This window comes from Leucopleurus acutus (genome assembly GCF_964270905.1).
Source record: "Leucopleurus acutus genome assembly, chromosome: 3".
Taxonomy (NCBI): domain Eukaryota; kingdom Metazoa; phylum Chordata; class Mammalia; order Artiodactyla; family Delphinidae; genus Leucopleurus; species Leucopleurus acutus.
Window position 1 is genome coordinate 3,217,851 of NC_139145.1, and position 18,157 is coordinate 3,236,007.

Genomic DNA, 18,157 nt, shown 5'->3' on the forward strand with positions numbered 1-18,157 from the left:
GGGGGAGGCGGGTGCCAGCCCCCAGGTTACAGTCAGTGCCTTTGAGTAAAAAGAGGGGTGCAGTGGGGGGTGGAGTAAGGCCCTGGAGGTGAGGCCCCCTGTCACCCACCTCGGTGGGGATGGTGTATCCAAGATGGCAGCTCCTCGGTGGCCACAAGGAAGGGCGGCCATGTTGGAGGGTGGGGGGACAGCAAGGGTCGGGGGACAAGGGCAGGGAGACGGGATTGCTCCGGCTGGTTGGAAGGCCAGCCCTCTCTCGGGCCCATCCCTGAGCTGGGGAGTCGGTAAGGAGGGTCCCCGCGGACACGGGTGGCCACTGTATGGCTAGCAGGTGAGGAGACGTCTCCAAATCAGAACCCAAGAAGGGACAGAATGGGGCGGGGAGGTGCTGGGCGGGGGGGGGGGGGGGGGGGGGACAAGGCAGAAACACAAAAACCCCGCAGTCCTGCCTGCAAGGCGAGCCCCCATGGTAAAGCACAAATACCTCAGAAGGCTTCGCCCTCACCCGTGACTTCCTGACCCCCTTCTCACCTCGGGGAACAGAAGTGGATTCTACGTCTGTGGTGGGTTTCTTTTTTTATTATTTTGTACAAAAATAAATCGACTTTTAGGAATTTCTGTTTGCTCTCTCTCGCTCTCTCTCGCTCTCTCTCTCGCTCTTATTTATTTTTTTTTGTCTTTTTGACTTTTCATAGAAGTTGGTTGCAACTTGTAAACATGTTTTTAAATTAAGAATTAAGATAAAGTGTAGTACCCGTTCTGTTACAAAGTGCCAAGACTTCTATTTGTGGTTGGTTGTCTTGTTGTTTTTTTTTTTTTTTCCTTTCATTTTTGTAAAATCTTGTTTTTATTGCTTTTGTGACATTGGAACTTCTGGACACTCTCGCTCCCCACATCCCTGCCACCGTGAGACCCTGCGTTCCCTCTGCTCTTGGCTCTCTCACCCCACAGTCGCCTGCTCCTCTGAGGAAAAGTATATTTTATATATATATATATCTATATATAAATTTTGTTTTTAAGGAGGAAAAGTGAAAAAAAAATCTAAAAAGTGCTTTTAAAAATCGGGACAGGGCTAGGGGAAGGGGAGAGGGTGAAGACAAAAAGTTTCGAATCTCCAAATGTCTCATGGGGTCTGGGGTGGGCCTGGGTCGGAGGACCAAGACGGGGGTGGCAGGGGCGCCCTGAGTGGCAGCCCGCAGGTCCCGCCGGGTTGTAAGTGCCGTGAAGGAAGGCGGCGGGGGCCCTTGGGGAGTCACCCTGGTGCCCTCCCCCCCCTTCCCCGTCTTCTCCCCTTTCTCCACGCCTGGAAATAAATAGATTTGTGTCGCGGTGGCCAGGAGATCCGGGGGACCACAGGCAGGGACGGGAGGCAGGGAGGCAGGTGGGGAGACGGAGGGGGAGACCCCCACTTCGGAAGTGCCCTGAGGAAGGAGGGTGGGGGTGCGGATGGGGCCGTTTTAACGTCCGCTCACAGCGGACACAAATCATTTTTAAGGTCTTATCTCAAAAGACTCTAGAAATCAGCGGGGGCGGGGCAGGGCGAGGAAAAGAAAAGCCCCCCCCTCCCCCGCCATCCCCGGCCCACGCCCCCGTGACCACCCTCACCCCTGCTGGGACCTGGGGCCCTGATCGGGCCTCCGATGGGACCCCAGACCCCGAACCGCGGGGCGCCCGGGGAGCTCAGAACCCTCGTATCCCACAAAAACCCCAAGCTGAGCCCCGAAAGCCATCAACGGGGTGGGGGGCAAGCGGGGCTGGGGGTGGGGGGGGCGAGGGTCCCCGTGGAGGGAGAGAACATCATGAAGGAGAAAAATCTGAGAAAAGCACTACCCTAGATTCTGTGACGCTTCATATATATATATCTGTATATATATATATATATAGATATAGATATCTGTATATAGATAGATTTCTTTTTTTGTGTTTTTTGGGGGTGGTGGGTGATTTGCTCTCTCTCTCTTTCTCGGGTTTCTGTTTTCTCTTTTTTTGGTTTTCAAGCGAGTCCAGCCGCGAAGCTGCCATCGGCGGTGGCCCCGGCGCCCCCGTCGCCTCCCCCAGCGGCGCCCGCTACATTCAACCTGCCCAGGCCGTCGGGGCTGGCCTCGTCCTCATCCTCGTCCTCGTCCTTAAAGTGCTTCTCCTGGCCATTGCGCCGCGCGTCCGGTGACCCGGGCGGGGCAGGGGCGCCGGGCGGCACAGGGGCCCCCGGGGCGGGGGCGGGGTCGGGCCCCCCAAGCCCGCCACCCCGCACCCGGGGCTTGCGGCCGCGGCGTGAGGGCACGCCGTTGCAGCCGTCCTTCTTGAGGTGTCTGTGCAGGTGGTCGGAGCGCACGAACGTCTTGCAGCAGCTGTCGCACTGGTAGGGGCGCAGGCCAGTGTGGACGCGCATGTGGTTCTTCAGGTCGTAGTTGTGCGCGAACGCCGCCCCGCACTGCTGGCACAGGTACGGCTTCTCGCCCGTGTGCTTCCTCATGTGCACCTTGAGCTTGTCCTGCCTGTGGACGGGCCGAGGGTCAGCTGGCGCCCGGCCGGGCCCATGCCCAGGATGGAAGCCCCCCGTCCCCGCCAGCCTCGGCGCGGGGAAACCGGGACCCTTGCGGAAAGGTGGGCTGCGGCAGGGGGCGCCCCCGTTTTGCAGGGAAAGGGGGTGCGGGTCCCCATTCTGAGAACAGCACCAAGGAACCCACGAAGGTGTGAAAAGGGTCTTGGACCCCGCTCGCTGTGTGGTCACGGGGAAATGGCTGAACCTCTCTGAAACCCAGTTTTTCTTTTGGCCGCACTGCGGGATCTTAGTTCCCCCACCAGGGAATCAAATCCATGCCCCCTGCAGTGGAAGCGCAGAGTCTTAACCACTGGACCACCAGGGAAGTCCCACTGAAACCCTTTTCTTATGCATAGGAGGAGGAAGATAACAGGCCTCCCTCCCACCTGGGGCTCTGCCCAGTGGCAGGTGCATGGCTTCACACTACAGGCATTTACTGAGCACCTGCTGCATAGCAGACCCCGTTCCAGGTGCTGAAAATGCTACAAGGAACAAGGAGGAATGCCGGAGTATTTGGTAACAGAGAGGGTTAAGCTGTCCTGGCTTTAGCACTGAAAGTTCTGTGTCCTGGGAAACCCCTCAGTCACTGAAAATCCAGAGCAGCTGGTCACAGTAGTAACCAAGTCCCCACCCCAGGGACCCCACCCCCTACCCCCAGTTCCTGCCAGATCTCCCCTCACCTCTGCCTCCCTCTGCTCTGGCCACACTGGCTTCCTGGCTGTCACCCCAACAAGCTGATAACAAGGAGCCTACCTCAGGGCCTTTAAACATGCTGTTCTGGCTACCTGGAGCACTTTTTTCCCTCCCAGATCTTCACAGTTGAATTGCAGCCCAAACGTGATCTCCTCAGAGAGGCCCTCCCAGACTTCCTCAACCCCGGTCCCTCATGCCACGGCCTTTGTTTCTCATCTGTCTCCCTGACTGGACTGTGAGCCCTGAAAACAGGGACTGGGTGTGATTCCAGGGCCCCTCCATGCCCATCTCACCCATAGGGAACTGTGTGGACCTGGCTCAGCCTGGGGCCTTTGGCCCACAAAGCTGGTCACCATATCAGCTCTGGGGAGGCTATGGCCCAGGTGTTGCTCTGTCCCCTTGAGCCCTTGAAATGTGGCTGGTCCAAGGTGAGATGCGTAAGAAGTGCAAAAGGCACCCCAGATTCTGAAGACTTCATTTGCTCAATGTACTGTACAATATCTCATTTATAATTTTGCTTATTGATCACATATTGAAATAGAACTAATGGACTATATAAAAATATGATTAAAATTACTTTCACCTGTTTCTTTCACTTTTTAAAAATGTGGCTGCCAGAAAATGTAGAGTCACGGAGGTGGCTCACATGATATTTCTATTGTACTATGCTGGTCCATAGTGATGGGGGTGGATTCCTGCCTGGAATCCACAAGGCAGGGGCAGGGACCTGGGTCTCCAGAGCTCTGGGTAGAATCTGACCTGCTCCTTGCTGCAGACTCTTATGCTCCACTGAGTCACTCAGGGTCTCTCCCTTCTGATGCCCACCAGACTGAGAGCTTCTTCAGTGCCAGGACTAATAAACTCCTACTCATCCTTCAAAGCCCCACCGGAAATGCCCCTCCTCCTCCAGGAAATCTTTCCCAACCCCGAGACAAAGGCCTGCACCCTCCTCCCCCCAGGCTCTTTCAGTCCCAAGTCCCTCCCTCTGGCACCTCCCACAGAGCTGGTGTCCCTGCTTGGCCTAACTTCTATGGCTTCTTACTGTTCTGAGGATCAAGACCTGGACCTTTGCAACCAGACCCCCTGCCTATTCTCTGGCCCCGTTATACCCCCACGTGAGCCAGCAGAACCTGGGCCACAATAAACTCATCGCTCCCTGGATTAACTTGAGCTGTTACCAGAAAGAGGATGGCAATGGCCAGGCGCTTCCCGCCACCGCCTACCCCGCCTCCTAGGAGCCGGCTAACATAGTCTCCCAGTTGTCCCGCTCAGACCCTGGGGCCAGGTCACGGAGGGAACAGGAGGGACTCGGATTGTTCTAGCACTGTACAGAGATGTCCCTAGCTGAGGCTTGGAGGCTCAGAGAGGGGAAGTGACTTGCCCTGAGTTGCACAGAGGGTTGGGGGCTGTCCCAATGTGGGGTGGGGGTGGAGGAAGCCCCAGTTTCATCACTTCAAGCCCCGGCCTGGGTAATTATAGCCCCGGCCGCCACAGGCCCTGCTTACTCAACTCTCTAGTGTGACTCAGAGGGGCCCCTGGGCTCCCCAGCCTGGAGGGAGGGGTGGGGGCTGGGGCCCTGGGGGGCAGAGAGGAGCCAGGTGGGCACCTGGGAGGAAGAGGCCTGGCCTGGTGGCCCTCTCTATGCCTCAGTTTCCTAGAACGGCAAACAGGATCAGCCCTGGGTTGAAGGCGGGGTGGCCAAGAGAGCTCCCGGCCAGAAGGTGAAACTGAGCCTGGCTGAGGGTGGGGGCGTGGGGGAAGGTGTCACCTCTCCAGGCTCTGGCTTGCTGGGCCTCTACCAGGCTGCGCCTCCCAGGCTCTAAGACCCCTGAGGGCAGGACCCACAGCCAGCCCAGTCCACCATCTCCACATCTGGAGCAAGAGGGAGGCCCCTAAGACCAGCGGCACCCCAATCTCACCAAAGGGGGGGAGCCAGGCCACCCACCAGGCTGCCTGCCTCCCGGCCAGTGCCCTTTACCCCTGCCTGGCACTCCTGGGCCCTGGAGTCCCAGCCACACCCTCCTCTCCTGGCTTGCTGGGGAGGGGGCCCAGGTGCTGGTCCGGGGGTCAGCTCCCAGATCCTGTCCCCACAGGGCAGGGCCGGGAAGCTGGGACAATGGCCTCTTTCTTCGGCCTGGGTGGGTGTGGCTTGGGGAACCCCGGGGCTGGTGAGGGTAGGGGGTGATGCTGAGTCACCCAGCCTGGCTAGGCCCCCACACACCAGCCCCCCGCTCCCACTGGGCTGGCCCACAAGGCCCAGCCTGCCACCTCTGGACTCTTAAGACCAGATCGCAAAATCCCCCCAGCCTGGCCTCAAACTCCTCCTGTCCAGGGACCAAGCCCAACGGCTCCCATGCCCTTTTCCCTCCACTGGTTGTGGCGAGTCCCTAAGCTGAACTGGCCTCAGGGCCTTTGCACTGGCTCTTCCCTCTGCCTCTCCCTTTCCCGCTCCCCACGGCTCCCTCCTTCTCCTCCTTCAGCTCTCAGTCCTCGGGGAAGCCTCCCTGTTTAAGGCAGCACCTACAGCCACACCCCGACCCTGTTCTCTGCTCTTTTCCTCCCTGGCACTTTCCACCAACTAGTGTTATCAGTTCTGCGGTTTTATCTCGCACATGCTCCGTCGCCCCCACGGGGATTTTGGCTTGTCCCTCCACTTTTAGAACAGGGCCTGGCACCCAGCAGGCACTCCATAAATGTTGGCTGAATGAAGCAAGTCCCCCGGGCTCACGGAAGACTTCAAAGTTACCTAACGACCAGAACTCCCTGCTCCCAGTGGGGCTGTCACCCTCTCCCAAGGCCCAAATGCTCCAGTCGGGATGAGAAGAACCACCCAGGGAAAAGGAAGAAAAGCAACTCCTTGGGCCCTTCCTTCCAGCCTCACGCAGGTCGGCACTGCCTGGCACGCTTTATGTTCTTGTGGTCACCTTGTTTAGGGCCTGCGCGGCACCACCCACCCAGGCTCTCTCGACAGGCGCATGGGGGTCGGGGGTGCCCCGATGGACAAGGCACCCTTGCAGGGCAGGGCGCGGTGTTGTTTTCGCACGCGGAGGCAGGGTGTGAGCGTGCTCACGCAGGCGGGGCAGGGGGTCCCCGTGTGGCTGCTTTTGGGGCAAAGGGCCCCCAGGAAGCACTTCCCCCTCCCCCACGCCCCCCGCCGCGGTGGCGCCGGCTCACCTGGTGAATCGGACCTTGCAGATGTTACACTCGTAGGGCTTCTCGCCCGTGTGGGTCCGGATGTGCCGCGGCAGCTTGCCGGCGCCCTGGATGACCTTCTCGCAGATGGGGCACTTCTGGAAGGCCTTAGCCCGGATCTTCTTCTCCACCTTCTGCGACCAGGCCGGGTAGACGTCGCCATCGTGGGCACCGCTGAAGTACTTCAGGTAGTAGTCCACGACGCCCTTGTCATCCGCCCGTGACTCCTCGTCGCTGTCCCCCGCCGTCGCCGCTCCCGCCCGGCCCACTGACGACATCATCTGCTGCAGCAGCGTGCTGGCCGCCAGCCCGTCCGTGTCGGCCCCGTCCCCGTCCTCGCCCTCGGCCGTGCCCGACAGGAAGCCCGGAGAGTCGCCCGGCTCCGGGGCCGCCTCTGACAGCGAGGCTGCCTCCTCCTCCCCGCCCCGGCCGTAGTGGCCGTTCTGTGTGGCGGTGGACGGCTGGGCCACGGGGGGTGGGAAGAGGCCCCCAGCGGGGGCGTCGTCATCACGCTCCGGCCACAGACCTGGGTTGCTATCTCCCTCATCCCCGTCCCCGGCCGGGGGTCGCTCGGCTGGGGGGCCGGGCCCGTAGAAGTCCAAGCCATTGCAGTCGCCGGCAGCCACGGCGGCCACGGCAGCGGCCACGGCCTCCTTGGTGGCGTCCAGGTCATCGTCGGATGCGCCAAAGGCAGACCATGGGAATGAGGCGGCGGCGGCGGCGGCGGGCAGGCTGTTCATGGGGTTGCTCTGGAAGAACTCGAGGTACTCCTTGGCGCGAAGGAGGTTTCGCTGATCAATTTGATCTACGAGGTCCAGCTGGCCGGCATCGGCACCTGCATCGGCCGCCAGGATCTGCCGGTCGAGGAGGTCGGCGCAGACGTGGCTCACGGCGGGGATCTCGAGCAGGCGGGCGGCGCTGAGGATGTCGCCCACGTTGGCTGTGCTGACGGTGAGCGTGGCCGTGTAGGCGAAATCCATGAGGGCCGTGAGCGCCTCGGCGCTGACGAAGTCGATCTCGTACACGTTCTGCTGGTCCACCACGGCACCCGACGTGAACAGCTTCTTGAAGTACTGGCTGCAGGCAGCCAGCACCGAGCGGTGCGTGGGGAACTCACGGCCCTCCACCAGGATCACCACGTCGCACAGCAGGCCCTGCGTCCGCTGCTCGTTGAGTCCGCTCAGAATGTCGCTGCTGTGGTCGGGGAACGGGATCCCGATGGGGCCGTCCACGCCGCCGGCCATCTTCCGCGCCGAGACCTGCAGCGCCGGGGAGGAAGGGGCGGTCGTGAGGGACAGGGAGGGCCGGGCCCACTGGCTGGGCTGCGAGGCCCTCAGAAAGTAGTGCCCCCACCTCCCCCACCAGCCTCGGTTTCCCCAGCTCTGCATCAGGATGGTCCATGGCTGGTTCTGCATCATCAAAGTGAGAGGACGTTGGCGAAACCCAACTGGGTGCTTCAGAGATGAACATCGGCCCCCCTCCTGCCTTTACGAGAGAGGGGAGTGCCCGTCCAAAGGACAATTTGAAGTGGCGTGGGAGCACACAGAAGGTGCTCAATAAATGCCCAACACAAGTTGTTTCCTAATGAATCTGAGCACGGGATTCTGCCCATGCCCTCTCTAGGAGGCCACAGCAGTGACATAAGGCACCCACCGTGCGCTGCCCTGGCTGAGCGCCCAGCAGTCCCAGAGGCAGCACCGTCTCCACCGCAGAGGTGAGAAAATGAGGCTCAGGCTCAGGGAGTCCCAGGGCCCCATGGCTGCACCTCAACTCAAACCCAGGGCAACTGACCCAAGAGCCAATATCCAACCAGCATGGCCGTCCATCCCTGCCTAGCCCCTCGGCCTCCCTAACCTTCTCTCCTGCCTCCTGGTCGGGCCCAGTTCTCTTGGGGGGCTCTGAGTCAGGAAGGGGTAAGGCCAAGACCCAGGGACCTGGCCAGGGTCATCAGGGCCGTGGGCGTGCCCTGGTGGGGTGGGGCGGTGACTCTGCAGGACAGACCCCTTCCTGCCCTGTGGAACCCCTAGGACGTGGCTCAACCCTCGCAGTGAGTAACTGGGGGAAACCAGGCCACTGCCTGATGCTCCTCCCTGCCCACTCAAGCTGACCCTGTCAAGGAGGAGTGGGGGGCCAGGAGGCCTCCTGCCCACCTCCTGCCTGGCCAGCCCCTCTCCTTTTGGCCACCCTGTTTGCACTGTTCAGCCCGGGACGAGGCCCTGCCACTCTCCGGGCCTCAGTCTCCCCATCTGTCAAATGGGCAGAAGCCTTTGGAAAAGCAGGGCCATGGGGGGGACTCTGTCCCGCCCCTCTCCCCTGCCTCCTATTTTCCGCCTTCCCCTGGGCTGTGACTCATCCACCCACTTGGGCGCTTGTGCAACCCTCTGGCTCTGTCCCCACCCCTCCACCCTCTCCGGGGAGCCCCCGGCTGCCCCAAGCCACCCAACAAAACCCACATTCCTCCAGGCCCAGCCAGCCTGCTTTCAGGCCAGAGCCTCTGCATGTCTCTGGGGAGAGGTCCTGAACCGGGCCTTCCTCAGCCTCCTGAAGACCCCAGGACCCCCAGCTGGGTGACCCAGCTCAGCTCTAACACAGATCCCTCCCACTGTGCCTCTAGTGGGATACAGGCAGCTGGCCCGGCAAGGGAGCTGGGCTTGGTCTGGTCAGTCCTAAGGCCAGGGTAGGCCTGTCCCGACCCAGGGCCGCCCTGCGAATGGGGTCCAGGCCTTGGGGCCGACACAGAGGCCTTTGTGTGGCGTGCAGGCGGCCAGTACACTTCCCGGGACGCCTCTCTCCGCCACCCGCCCTCTTTCCCGCCGACCGCACCAGCTGCTTAGCTCCCGCCTCTGTTCCGCCAGCCCGCGGTGGGTGGCGGGGCAGGCTCAGATGTGGCTGCTGGGAGCAGGAGGAAGGGGATGGGGGCGCGACCCCCCCCCCCAGGCTCGGCCACGGGAAGCCTCCGCAGAGCCCCCTGTGGCGGCTTCCACCCCCTGCCACCATCTGCCGTCTGGCCCCGGGCCCCAGGGAGCGAGTGGGCAGATGGGACTCCGGATCAGACCGGCCTCGGCCCCTCCTCGCCCCTCCTCTGATCCGGGCCACCAACGCGCCAAGATGGCCACCCTGGCCCTGCTTGCCAGTGTCCCCTCAGGGGTCCTCCTGGGGCCTCTAGGTCGAGACCTGAATTGGTCCAGGTGACTCACCCCTCGCCACGGCCCCTCCACCCCCGCCTTCCCACCGGCACCAAGCCCACCGGGCCAGGCGCTGGCACATCCTTACTTCAAGCGTGAGGCTGCCCAGGCTCCCACTTGCTGGAAGCCACCTGGCTGGGAAGGAGCAAGCTCCGGCCTTGAACCTGGCCTGGGGCAACGTACCCAGCCCTGGGCCTGGATCTCCACCAGCTGGAGCAGCCGGGCCACATGCTAAGAGCCTGTTGTGTGGGGCAGCCCTTGGGTCTGGGCTGGGTCTGAGGGTCCGCACCCCTGTCCTTTCCCAGCTGGGGCCTCTATTTCCCGCACATAATCATCTGAGACCCTCCCCCAAAGGGCAGGGCCTGGGGTAATACCAGCCAAGGAAAGCCCCAGGGAAGTAGCATGACCCCCATTTACAGATGAGAACACCAAGGCCCAGAGACAGCTAGAATCCAGGCCAAGGGCACCCAGCAAGGCTGATCCAGGAGCTGACAGAGGCGAGAGGCTGGGGGTCCCCCAACCCTCCCTCCCCGACACCTCCCAGCCAGCCACAGCCCCTTCCCTGGCCCTGGAAACTAAGCTGACCCAGCCCTCTCTCCAGGAACATACGCCACCTGCCTGCCACGCCCGGGGCCACTGCCCTCCCCCTACCCGGGGCCTCTCAGGGCCCTCCCTCTAAGAAAGCAGAGGAAGACCCTGCCAGGTGGGAGAAGGAAGTCACGTGGGGTCCAGGCAGCAAAAAGCACCTATTACTGAGCACCCACTGTGCGCCACAGCACCGTCTCACCAGGAGAGCCCTGTGGCTCCCTTCCTGGCTCTAAGAGGCCCTGCTGGCACCTGACACCTAGTAGGTGCCCCGACACGTGGCGGTTTCCTCGGTAATAATGAGCCAACGAAAATTCTCTCCTCCAGGAAGCCTCACCCCCTCAACGACCAGGGTCCCCTGAGCCCAGGCCCGCACCCACCCAGGGCCCCGTGTTTCATCACAGCTCCACCCCAACACTCGCCCCCATGGGATTTCCGGGGCCGTTCGATGCTGACTCGGCGGCTGGCCGAGGGGCAGGTCTCAGCAGGCTCTTCCTGGGCTGGAGGTGGGGCGCCCTCCTCCCTCTGGGCTGCTCCCAAGCCACCCTCCACCCCCCGCCCCCGGCCTCCCCTGGGCAGTGCACGGTAGGGGCGCAGCAAATGACAGGAGGAACCAAAGACCAAAGAGCTATGTGCTGGAGAGCCCACACCCAGCCCCGCCCACCTGGCTGGCAGGCACACCCAGTACCAGGGGACCGTGCCAGTCCCACCTCCAATCTAACCTAGGGTCACTTGCTGCAGCAGGCAGCAAGGACCTGGGCCTGCTTTTTGCCCTCCCAGGGGGCCTCCTCTGTGCCCTGGAACCTTCAAGAACTAACTGGACCCTGGGCTTTAGAGATGAGGAGAGGCTCAGGGAAGTGATAAGGCCAGGGCAAGGTCACACAACAGACCGGCAGCCAGGCTGGGACTCAGATGCTCTGACTTGAGCCGGCCTGAGCTGACACCTCTCAACTACTGGGGATGCAGGGAGAGGTCAGGAGCGTCCTGACTTGGTCCCAGGAACAGCAGGTGTCACCCAGGAAGGACCCTAGGATTGTGGGAAAGGTGTCCCAAGCATGGGAAACAGCAGGGACAAAGGCTCAGCGGTGGGCACCTGGGAGAGGGGCAGGGGAAGGAGGCTAGAGAGTCCCCAAGGTCAGGTGCAAGGTGAGGGTTGGGGCCGGGCCTCCTCCTCCCCCCCACACTCCTCAGGGGGTGGCCAGCAGTGGATAGGTAGGTAATTGCCACCTGACGCCTTCCTGGAGGAGTGTCCAGGGATGCGGGCAGCTTAACAGGGGGTTAAGGCCTCCCTCCCTACAACTCAGGGAGAGAATGAAAGGAAACTATATAAGGGACCTCTAACACCTACTACCTGCCACAGCAGCCCGCGTCCATATCCTGGCTCCTCCATTTCTAAGCTGGGTGAACCTGGGCCAAGAAAAGCACCTCTCTGTGCCTCATTTTCCTTGGGGGTTGTGACAGTGGCAGAGGGTTCCACTCTCATCCTCTTAGCAAACTTTGGCCTAGGACCTACTGTGTGCCAGGGACAATCTCCAAAGGCCCAATGAGGCTGTTTTACCCCCTCCCTTGTGGATTGGGGGCTTTGAACTTCACCTCTGAACGTCATTCCAGGAATCCAGCCCCCTCCCCAACTACTGTGTACCAAGGAAGTGTGTGGTGAGCCCCAGGAGGAAGCTGAGCCATCATGTGTGTGGGGGGGAAACCAGGCCCAGAGAGGGTGGGCGGCCGCCCCAAGGTCACACAGTAAGTCTGGCGCCCAGGTGCGGCTGCCAGGCCAGTGCCCAGCCGCCCCCGCCCCCTCCCAGCCTGGCAGCCTGTGTTGCAAGGTTGGTCCTGACGGGTTACCCCGCCCCGACCTGGTGCCAATCCCCGCCTGGCCCAGTACCGAGGCCGGGGTTTAATGGGACAGGAATGCAACGTCCTGATCAGGAGGTGGGGGGCACCAACGGCTCAGGGTGACTGCTGGCTGCCAGCTGTCAGCCTGCCCCCTGCCCGCCTGTCCTCGTAGGCCTCCCTCCAGGCCAGACACCAGCAGACAGGCCCTCGGCCATTTTATGTGTCCATTTATTGCCCTAAATGGGGAGGGGCTTCCTGCCCGGGGCCTTAAAGGGCCAGAGGCAGGAAGGTTGCAGGCCCAGTGGGAAGTGTGTGTGTGGAGGCTGGTGGGGGTGGGGACTAGGAGGTCATGGGGATCCCATCTGAGCCCCCACTCATGGGTGGGGCTGAGGCCCACCCTGTTCCCACGCTCTGAGTGCTGTCGTGGGCCAGGAAGTACAGCCCCGACACCAAGACCAGCTTCCAAGAGGAAGCCCTGTGAAGAAAGAGCCATTTTCAGTGGAAGTGGAAGGAATAAGCTTCCTGTCACCGGGAGTAACCAAAGCCAGGCTTCACAGAATCCCATCCGTGTCTACACTGCCCTCAACTCAGGCTGCACCTGCTTATCCAAGATGCCCAGGAGAGGCCTGGGTGACTTCCATCCAGACTGCTCCCTCCCTCCCCTGAGGCCAGCTTGTCACCTGGAGGTGCCTGTACCACCCCCAACCCCACCCACAGCCTGAGCAGGTGGACTGCTCGGCCTGGAAACCCCAAAGGGGTGCTTGGCCCACTGGGGCCCCAGTGTCCTATGCCTACAAATTCAGCCAGTTCCCTCCTATCAAACACATCCTGATGGGAGGTGGGACCGAGCCTTGTTTTCCAGTCAAACCCGAAAGGCGTGGGTGAGGACACTTCCACCAAGTGGCCGTCCACAGCCTGCTGGGGAGACAGATGGAGGGGCTGGTCCTTTGGCCAGATTCTCCACAGGGTGCCTTCCGCGCTTTGGTGCTCCAAAGACTCGGGACTCAGGCCGCAAGGGCAGGGGCTGTTCCTCAACGGGGCTTGACGGGAGCCTGGTCTGGATCACCTCAGCAGCAATGCTCATAGCTCTGGGAGGAAGGGTCTGTAACCACTGCCCCACTTCACAGGCCAGGAAACTGAGGCAACTTGCCCAGGGTCACACAGCAGAGCTGGATTTGAACACGGGTCACCTGTCTGGCTCCATCTGGCCAAACTAACTAGTCCTGCCAGGGCTCCACCCTCCTCTCCCACCACACACACTGCCCCCAGGTACCAGCAGGGGACTAAATCCCCCCACCCTGGGGGCCTCGGTGGGGGGAGGACAGCTTATTCTCACGCCCCCTCAGAGCTGCCCTGTGATAGCCCAGAAAAGGGAGAGGTTTGCCTGAGGTCACACAGGGAGCCTGGGGCAGGGCTGGAGTCCAGCTGACACCTGTGAACTCAGGGCATCAGAAAAGAGATGCAGGAGGGGCTCCCCCAGGCCCTGACACCACACAGCAGTCACTCAACAAACATTCCTGGGGAATCACTGAGTAAATCCTCACTTTTGGCCTAAAGGTAATCTCCCCATTGTATCGATGGCAAAACTGAGGTTGGCAGAAGGGAGGTGACCTCCCTAGGTGGACCTCAGGTGGAGCGGAGGGCTGGGCTGAGATTGGACCACAGTGGCCCCCACCCAAGCCTGTTCCTCTGGTCTCCACTGCCCAGGGCTGTTGCAGGGTGGTTTATGGTCTATCAGGTGCCTGGAGCACAAGATGACAGGTGGGGGGGTGTCTCAGACACACACACACACACACACCCTCCAGCAGAATCCCTGCTGTGTCCTGAGCTGACCTAGGTGCTTCCTCCATGAGGGAGGCAAGGAAAGGGAACACAGGTGGATCTGCAGGCAGTACCTGGGGGGAACCCATAACCACCTCATTTTACAGAGAAGGATGCTCAGGCTCCAAAAGGCCATGGGGCTTGTCCAAGGTCACAGAGCAAGTGGGCCAGCATTTGAAACCCCTGTGGACCCCCTCCTCGGGCCAGCTCTGCTTCAGAGGGGTTGGCCCTGACTCTTGGCTCTGGGAGGTGACCTGGGTCTCCTCGGAAATAATGGGTTGTAAAAACACAGAGCCCTGCCAGTCTCCAGGGGCCAAGGTGCCAAGGGGCGGGGCTGCAGCTCAGATGGGGTGGGAAGGGCCTGCCTCAGAAGGCTGGGAGGCAGGGAGGCTAAGGCCCCTGCTGTGTGACCTTGGACACCTTGCTGCCCCTCTCTGAGCCTCACTGTCCTCTTGGGGCAAAGGCTCCATTTGGCAGACAGGTGCCTGCTGTGAACCTCCAAGCCCTCTGGAAGATAGGTGGGCCGGCGCCCCTCGGCTGTGACACACAAAGGACTTTGGACGCGTCCTAAACTAGGAGGCAGGACCACAAGGGTCAGACCCAGCTCTGGCTGGGTGACCTTGGGCTGCTCTCTGCTTCCCCCAGGGCCTCAGTCTTCCCTGCCCCATAGGGCACCACTCTGAGCCTTGCTCTAAGCCCCTGAGGCCCCACACTAGCGTCTGGCCTCCCCTCCTGGTCTCAGTTTCCTCGCACGGCATCGGGGACCTCCACCAGCCCAGCTTATGGGTCAGAGGGTTCCAAGGAAAAGAAGGGAAGGAAAAACGCCAGCACAAGGTATAGCTATTGCCTCGAGAACCTTCCCCACTGGACGAAGGCTGAGCACTGCCGGGCCTCAGTCTCTCACACAGAGAAAAGGGTGCATGGGCTCCCCGCAGCCACCCGCTGCCGAGGGCCTCTGCTGAGAGTTGCGTGGCTCCCCGCCCGGGCCAGGGTGCTGACTGGCCACCACGCAGCCAGTCAGCCAATCAGAACTGAATAATAAATACCCCCCCAAAGTGACCCACGAATTAAAATTTCAGTGTCCCCGTTGGCTCCTCTTTCCTTCATTAGGCATGCGGATCCCAGGGCTTCGCTCTTCCAGCCACTGGCTCCTGCCCCCCCTTCTCCCCTAGGCTCCCGTCTCCACAGCGATGGCTGGCGGTAAACAGAGCCCCGAGCCCAACCGATAAGTGCCAGGCCCCACCCGGGGTGGCCCTCGGGGGAGAATGCCCCCCTACCTGGAGCCTCCGGGGCCTGGGCAGCAGCAGGGCCTAGCCTGGACTCCCCGGACCTCTCCCAAGACCAGCTCTGCCAGTAGGAAGTGATCGGCTGGTCCTGGGGAGGGCCCCCCAGTGTGGGAGCGGCACACTCAGGGTTACGCCCTGGCCCTGTTGGGGTGGGGGTGGGGGGCTGACATGGAATCCTGGACGCCCTCTCCGGCCGGGCCTGCTCCGGCCCTGGTCCGGGAGGCAGCTGGCAGGGAGGGGGGCTGGGGGTAGCCAAGCAAGCCCGCCACCCATGGGTGAGCCAGGTGGGCACACCCGGTGGAGGGGCACCAACACCTCTCTCACTTCCGCCGCCTGGCTAGGGGGAGAGAGGAGTTGCCTACCTCCCCCTGCCACCCCGCCAACTGCTGGCTACATTCCCCAAACATTTAGTGGGTGACCACAGGGTGCCCGGGCCTGGTTGGACAGCAGTCTCTTGCCGCGGTCCACCGGACTCCCTCACCGCCGGCCAGCCAGCGCGGACAGTGCCTCCCAGGACCCGCAAAGGCCTGGGCCCCGGGGGGTGCACCGGCCCCAGCTCAGGCCCCTGCCTGGTTCCCAGGCCCGGGGCTGGGGGAGGGGGCCGGTTCCTAGGCCGGGGAGGGAGGCAGAGCGAGGGAGGGGGCCGGATCCCACCAGTTCACCCCCTCCTCTGCCCGGGCTCAGGGTTCGCACGTGGTGGTGGCGTCAAGGGGAAGGAGGGGTGTCCGGGACAGAGGAGACGGGGTCACGCGCTTTGGGGGCGCGGGCGGGGCAGAGGGGTGCTCTCTGCTCCCTACCCCGGGGCCGGGGCCGGACGGCCGCGCGGGCAGGGCGAGGGGCCAGGCCGGTCCCCCCGCCCAGGGCTGAGTCAGGCCCGGGCGGGGGCAGGAAGCGGCCCCCTCCCCCGCCCCGGCCGCAGTGCGCGGCCCCCGCCCCGGCCCGCGGGCCCCCACCGCGCCGCCCGCGCGGGGGGCTCCTACCTCCTTCCCGGGGCAGCGGCGAGGGGGCCCGGCCCCGGCGGCGGCGGTGGCGGCGGCTGCGGCTGGGCTGGCTCCCTCCGAGGGGCCGGGAGGCGGCAGTGAGCCTGGCCCCGCGCCACCCCCCGCCGCCGGCGGCCAATCCCCACCCGGGCTGGGGGGAGGGCGATGCAAATTACCCCGGATCTGGGTCCGCCCGCCCGCCTCCCCCACGCCCGGGCCCAGCCTGCACTAGGCCGCGCATCCCCGGGCTCGCCTGCGCCGCGCGGCCGCCCGGGCCGCCGCCCTCCCCGGGGAGCGCCGGGTGGGTGACCCCCCCCCCCGGGGCGGGGGGCTGAGGGGAGGGGGGCTGGGGACGGTTACACAACCAGGCGGGGAGGGGCCCCGGGGCGGGGAGGGGGCCGGCCCGCGGGCCGCGCAGCCGGAAGCCGGGGACCGCCACCGGCCCCCGGCAAGGGGAGCCCGGCTCCAGGCCCCGCCCTCTGGCCGGCAGGGCCCGCCCCCGAGCCGCGCCGCGCGATCAGCCCGCGCCCATTGGCTCTCCAGCCCGCCGCTCACCGCCCCTCCTCCGCACCGCCCCTACCCGCGGGCCGCGGCGGACCGCCAGCGCAGTGCACCCTGGGACTTGTAGTCCTATCCGCCTGCCACCTGCCAGCCGCAAGCGCGGGGGAACTACGATACCCAGAGGCCCGAGCGGCCGCGCCCGCCCACCCGGACACCCCACCCCTTCCCCCTCCTTTGCAAAGCCCCCCTCCCTGTTTTTTCAGCCCCCTCCCCCCCTCCCCCATGGAGCTCAACCCTGGCCAACTCCAACGTATGCACGCAGCACCGAATAGGCCCCCGGGGGGCGAGAGCGCCCCCAGTACCCAGCTGCAAACTTAGCACGCGACGCGCCCCCCTATCTCCCCACGCCGGCTCCCCCCACCCTCAATGCAGCCCCGCTTCCCCTCCCCCTCTCCCCGCGCGCCTGGGAGCCCCGAAAAACCATGCACGGAGGGGGGGGCTGGCGCACAAGCCCATGCACTTCGCCCCCAATACCCACTCCCGGGCGGCGCCCCCTCCCCGCCCTCGGGATCCAGGGCGCCTCCCGCCTCCGGGCAGCTGCCAACCACCCCCTCCTCTGAAACTTGCGGGACGTCCCCGGCTCCCGGGATCGCCCCTTCCCGAGAGGGCAGGGGTGGGCGCAGCGCCCCCGGCCCGTCCCCGCCCTGCACCCCGCGCTGGGGGCTACGCCGGGCGCTGACTTACCTCGCGGGGCCGGGCCGGGGCCGGGCCGGGCCGGGGCGCGCGGGGCCGGGGCCCGGAGTTGGGACTGGGCTCCTCGGCCGCTCGCCTCTGGGGTCCGCGTCTCGCTCTCCCCTCGCTGGCTCTCCCCTCGTCGCTCCCTCGCTCCGGCGGCGGCGTCACTGCCCCTACAGTAACTGTACAGTACAGCCAAAGCCCCGTATGATGCTCGCGACTCCCTTCCTGGTTTCTCCGAGGGCAAGAGGGGTCCTCCCTTGTCTTAAAGGTGCCGCAGCCGCCGGCCCCCCCACGCCCAGCCCGCCCCCCCCCACCCCGGCCTCAGAGGCCAGAACAGGCTCGGCAGGTCCCCTCTTGCCACGTCTCTGCCCTCCCGTGGGGCTTCGCCCGCTGCGCTGGGGAGACCGGGCTGTTATTAGGTTTTGTCAAGTTGGTGGGGGGGTCCAGCCCGCCCCCGGCGCGCCCCCCCGCTCCTCTGACCTCTCCGCCCCGCTGCGCGGCGCCGTGCCAGCCTGCCAGCTTATCTGGCCCCAGAGCTCCCCGGGGCGCGGGGGGAGCGGGCCCCCCGGGGTGGAGGGGGTGGGGGCCTCCAGATAAACAGGCCCCCAGCCTCTGCGCAGAGGCGGGTGCGGGGGGGCGCGGGCTTTGCCCCCGACGCCTGGGGCGTGGCAGGATGGCAGCGGGGGCGGGGAGGGCTGTGCGCACTGCGAGGAGAGACGCGGGCGTGGGTCGCGGCTGCCCGGGCTGCTGGGGGTAGGGGGGGCGCGAGGGGGTGGGGACCTCGGGCCTGGCGCCGGC

The 18,157-nt window shown here is 64.0% G+C and overlaps 1 protein-coding gene across 2 annotated transcripts; it reads right to left on the minus strand.

Moving 5' to 3' along the window:
- Nucleotides 1-1,601: 1,601 nt before the first annotated feature.
- Nucleotides 1,602-17,637, minus strand: ZBTB7A (zinc finger and BTB domain containing 7A). Of its 2 annotated transcripts, none has more exons than XM_082834852.1 (3): nt 17,366-17,637; nt 6,410-7,686; nt 1,602-2,495 (listed from the first exon to the last, which is right to left on the minus strand). In XM_082834852.1, exons 2-3 carry the CDS (start codon nt 7,669-7,671, stop codon nt 1,994-1,996), a joined length of 1,764 nt encoding a protein of 587 aa, XP_082690978.1. In that variant the 5' UTR covers nt 7,672-7,686; nt 17,366-17,637; the 3' UTR covers nt 1,602-1,993. The 2 variants fall into 2 exon arrangements, with proteins under 2 accessions (XP_082690978.1, XP_082690977.1); XM_082834851.1 differs by lacking the exon at nt 17,366-17,637 and adding an exon at nt 16,121-16,196.
- Nucleotides 17,638-18,157: the final 520 nt, after the last annotated feature.

Coding starts and splice junctions, on each gene's coding strand:
- ZBTB7A (XM_082834852.1), bottom strand. CDS start 7,671: ATGGCCGGCGGCGTGGACGGCCCCATCGGGATCCCGTTCCCCGACCAC. Junction 2,496..6,409: donor TGCAAGGTCCGATTCACCAG/GTGAGCCGGCGC, acceptor GCCCGTCCACAG/GCAGGACAAGCTCAAGGTGC.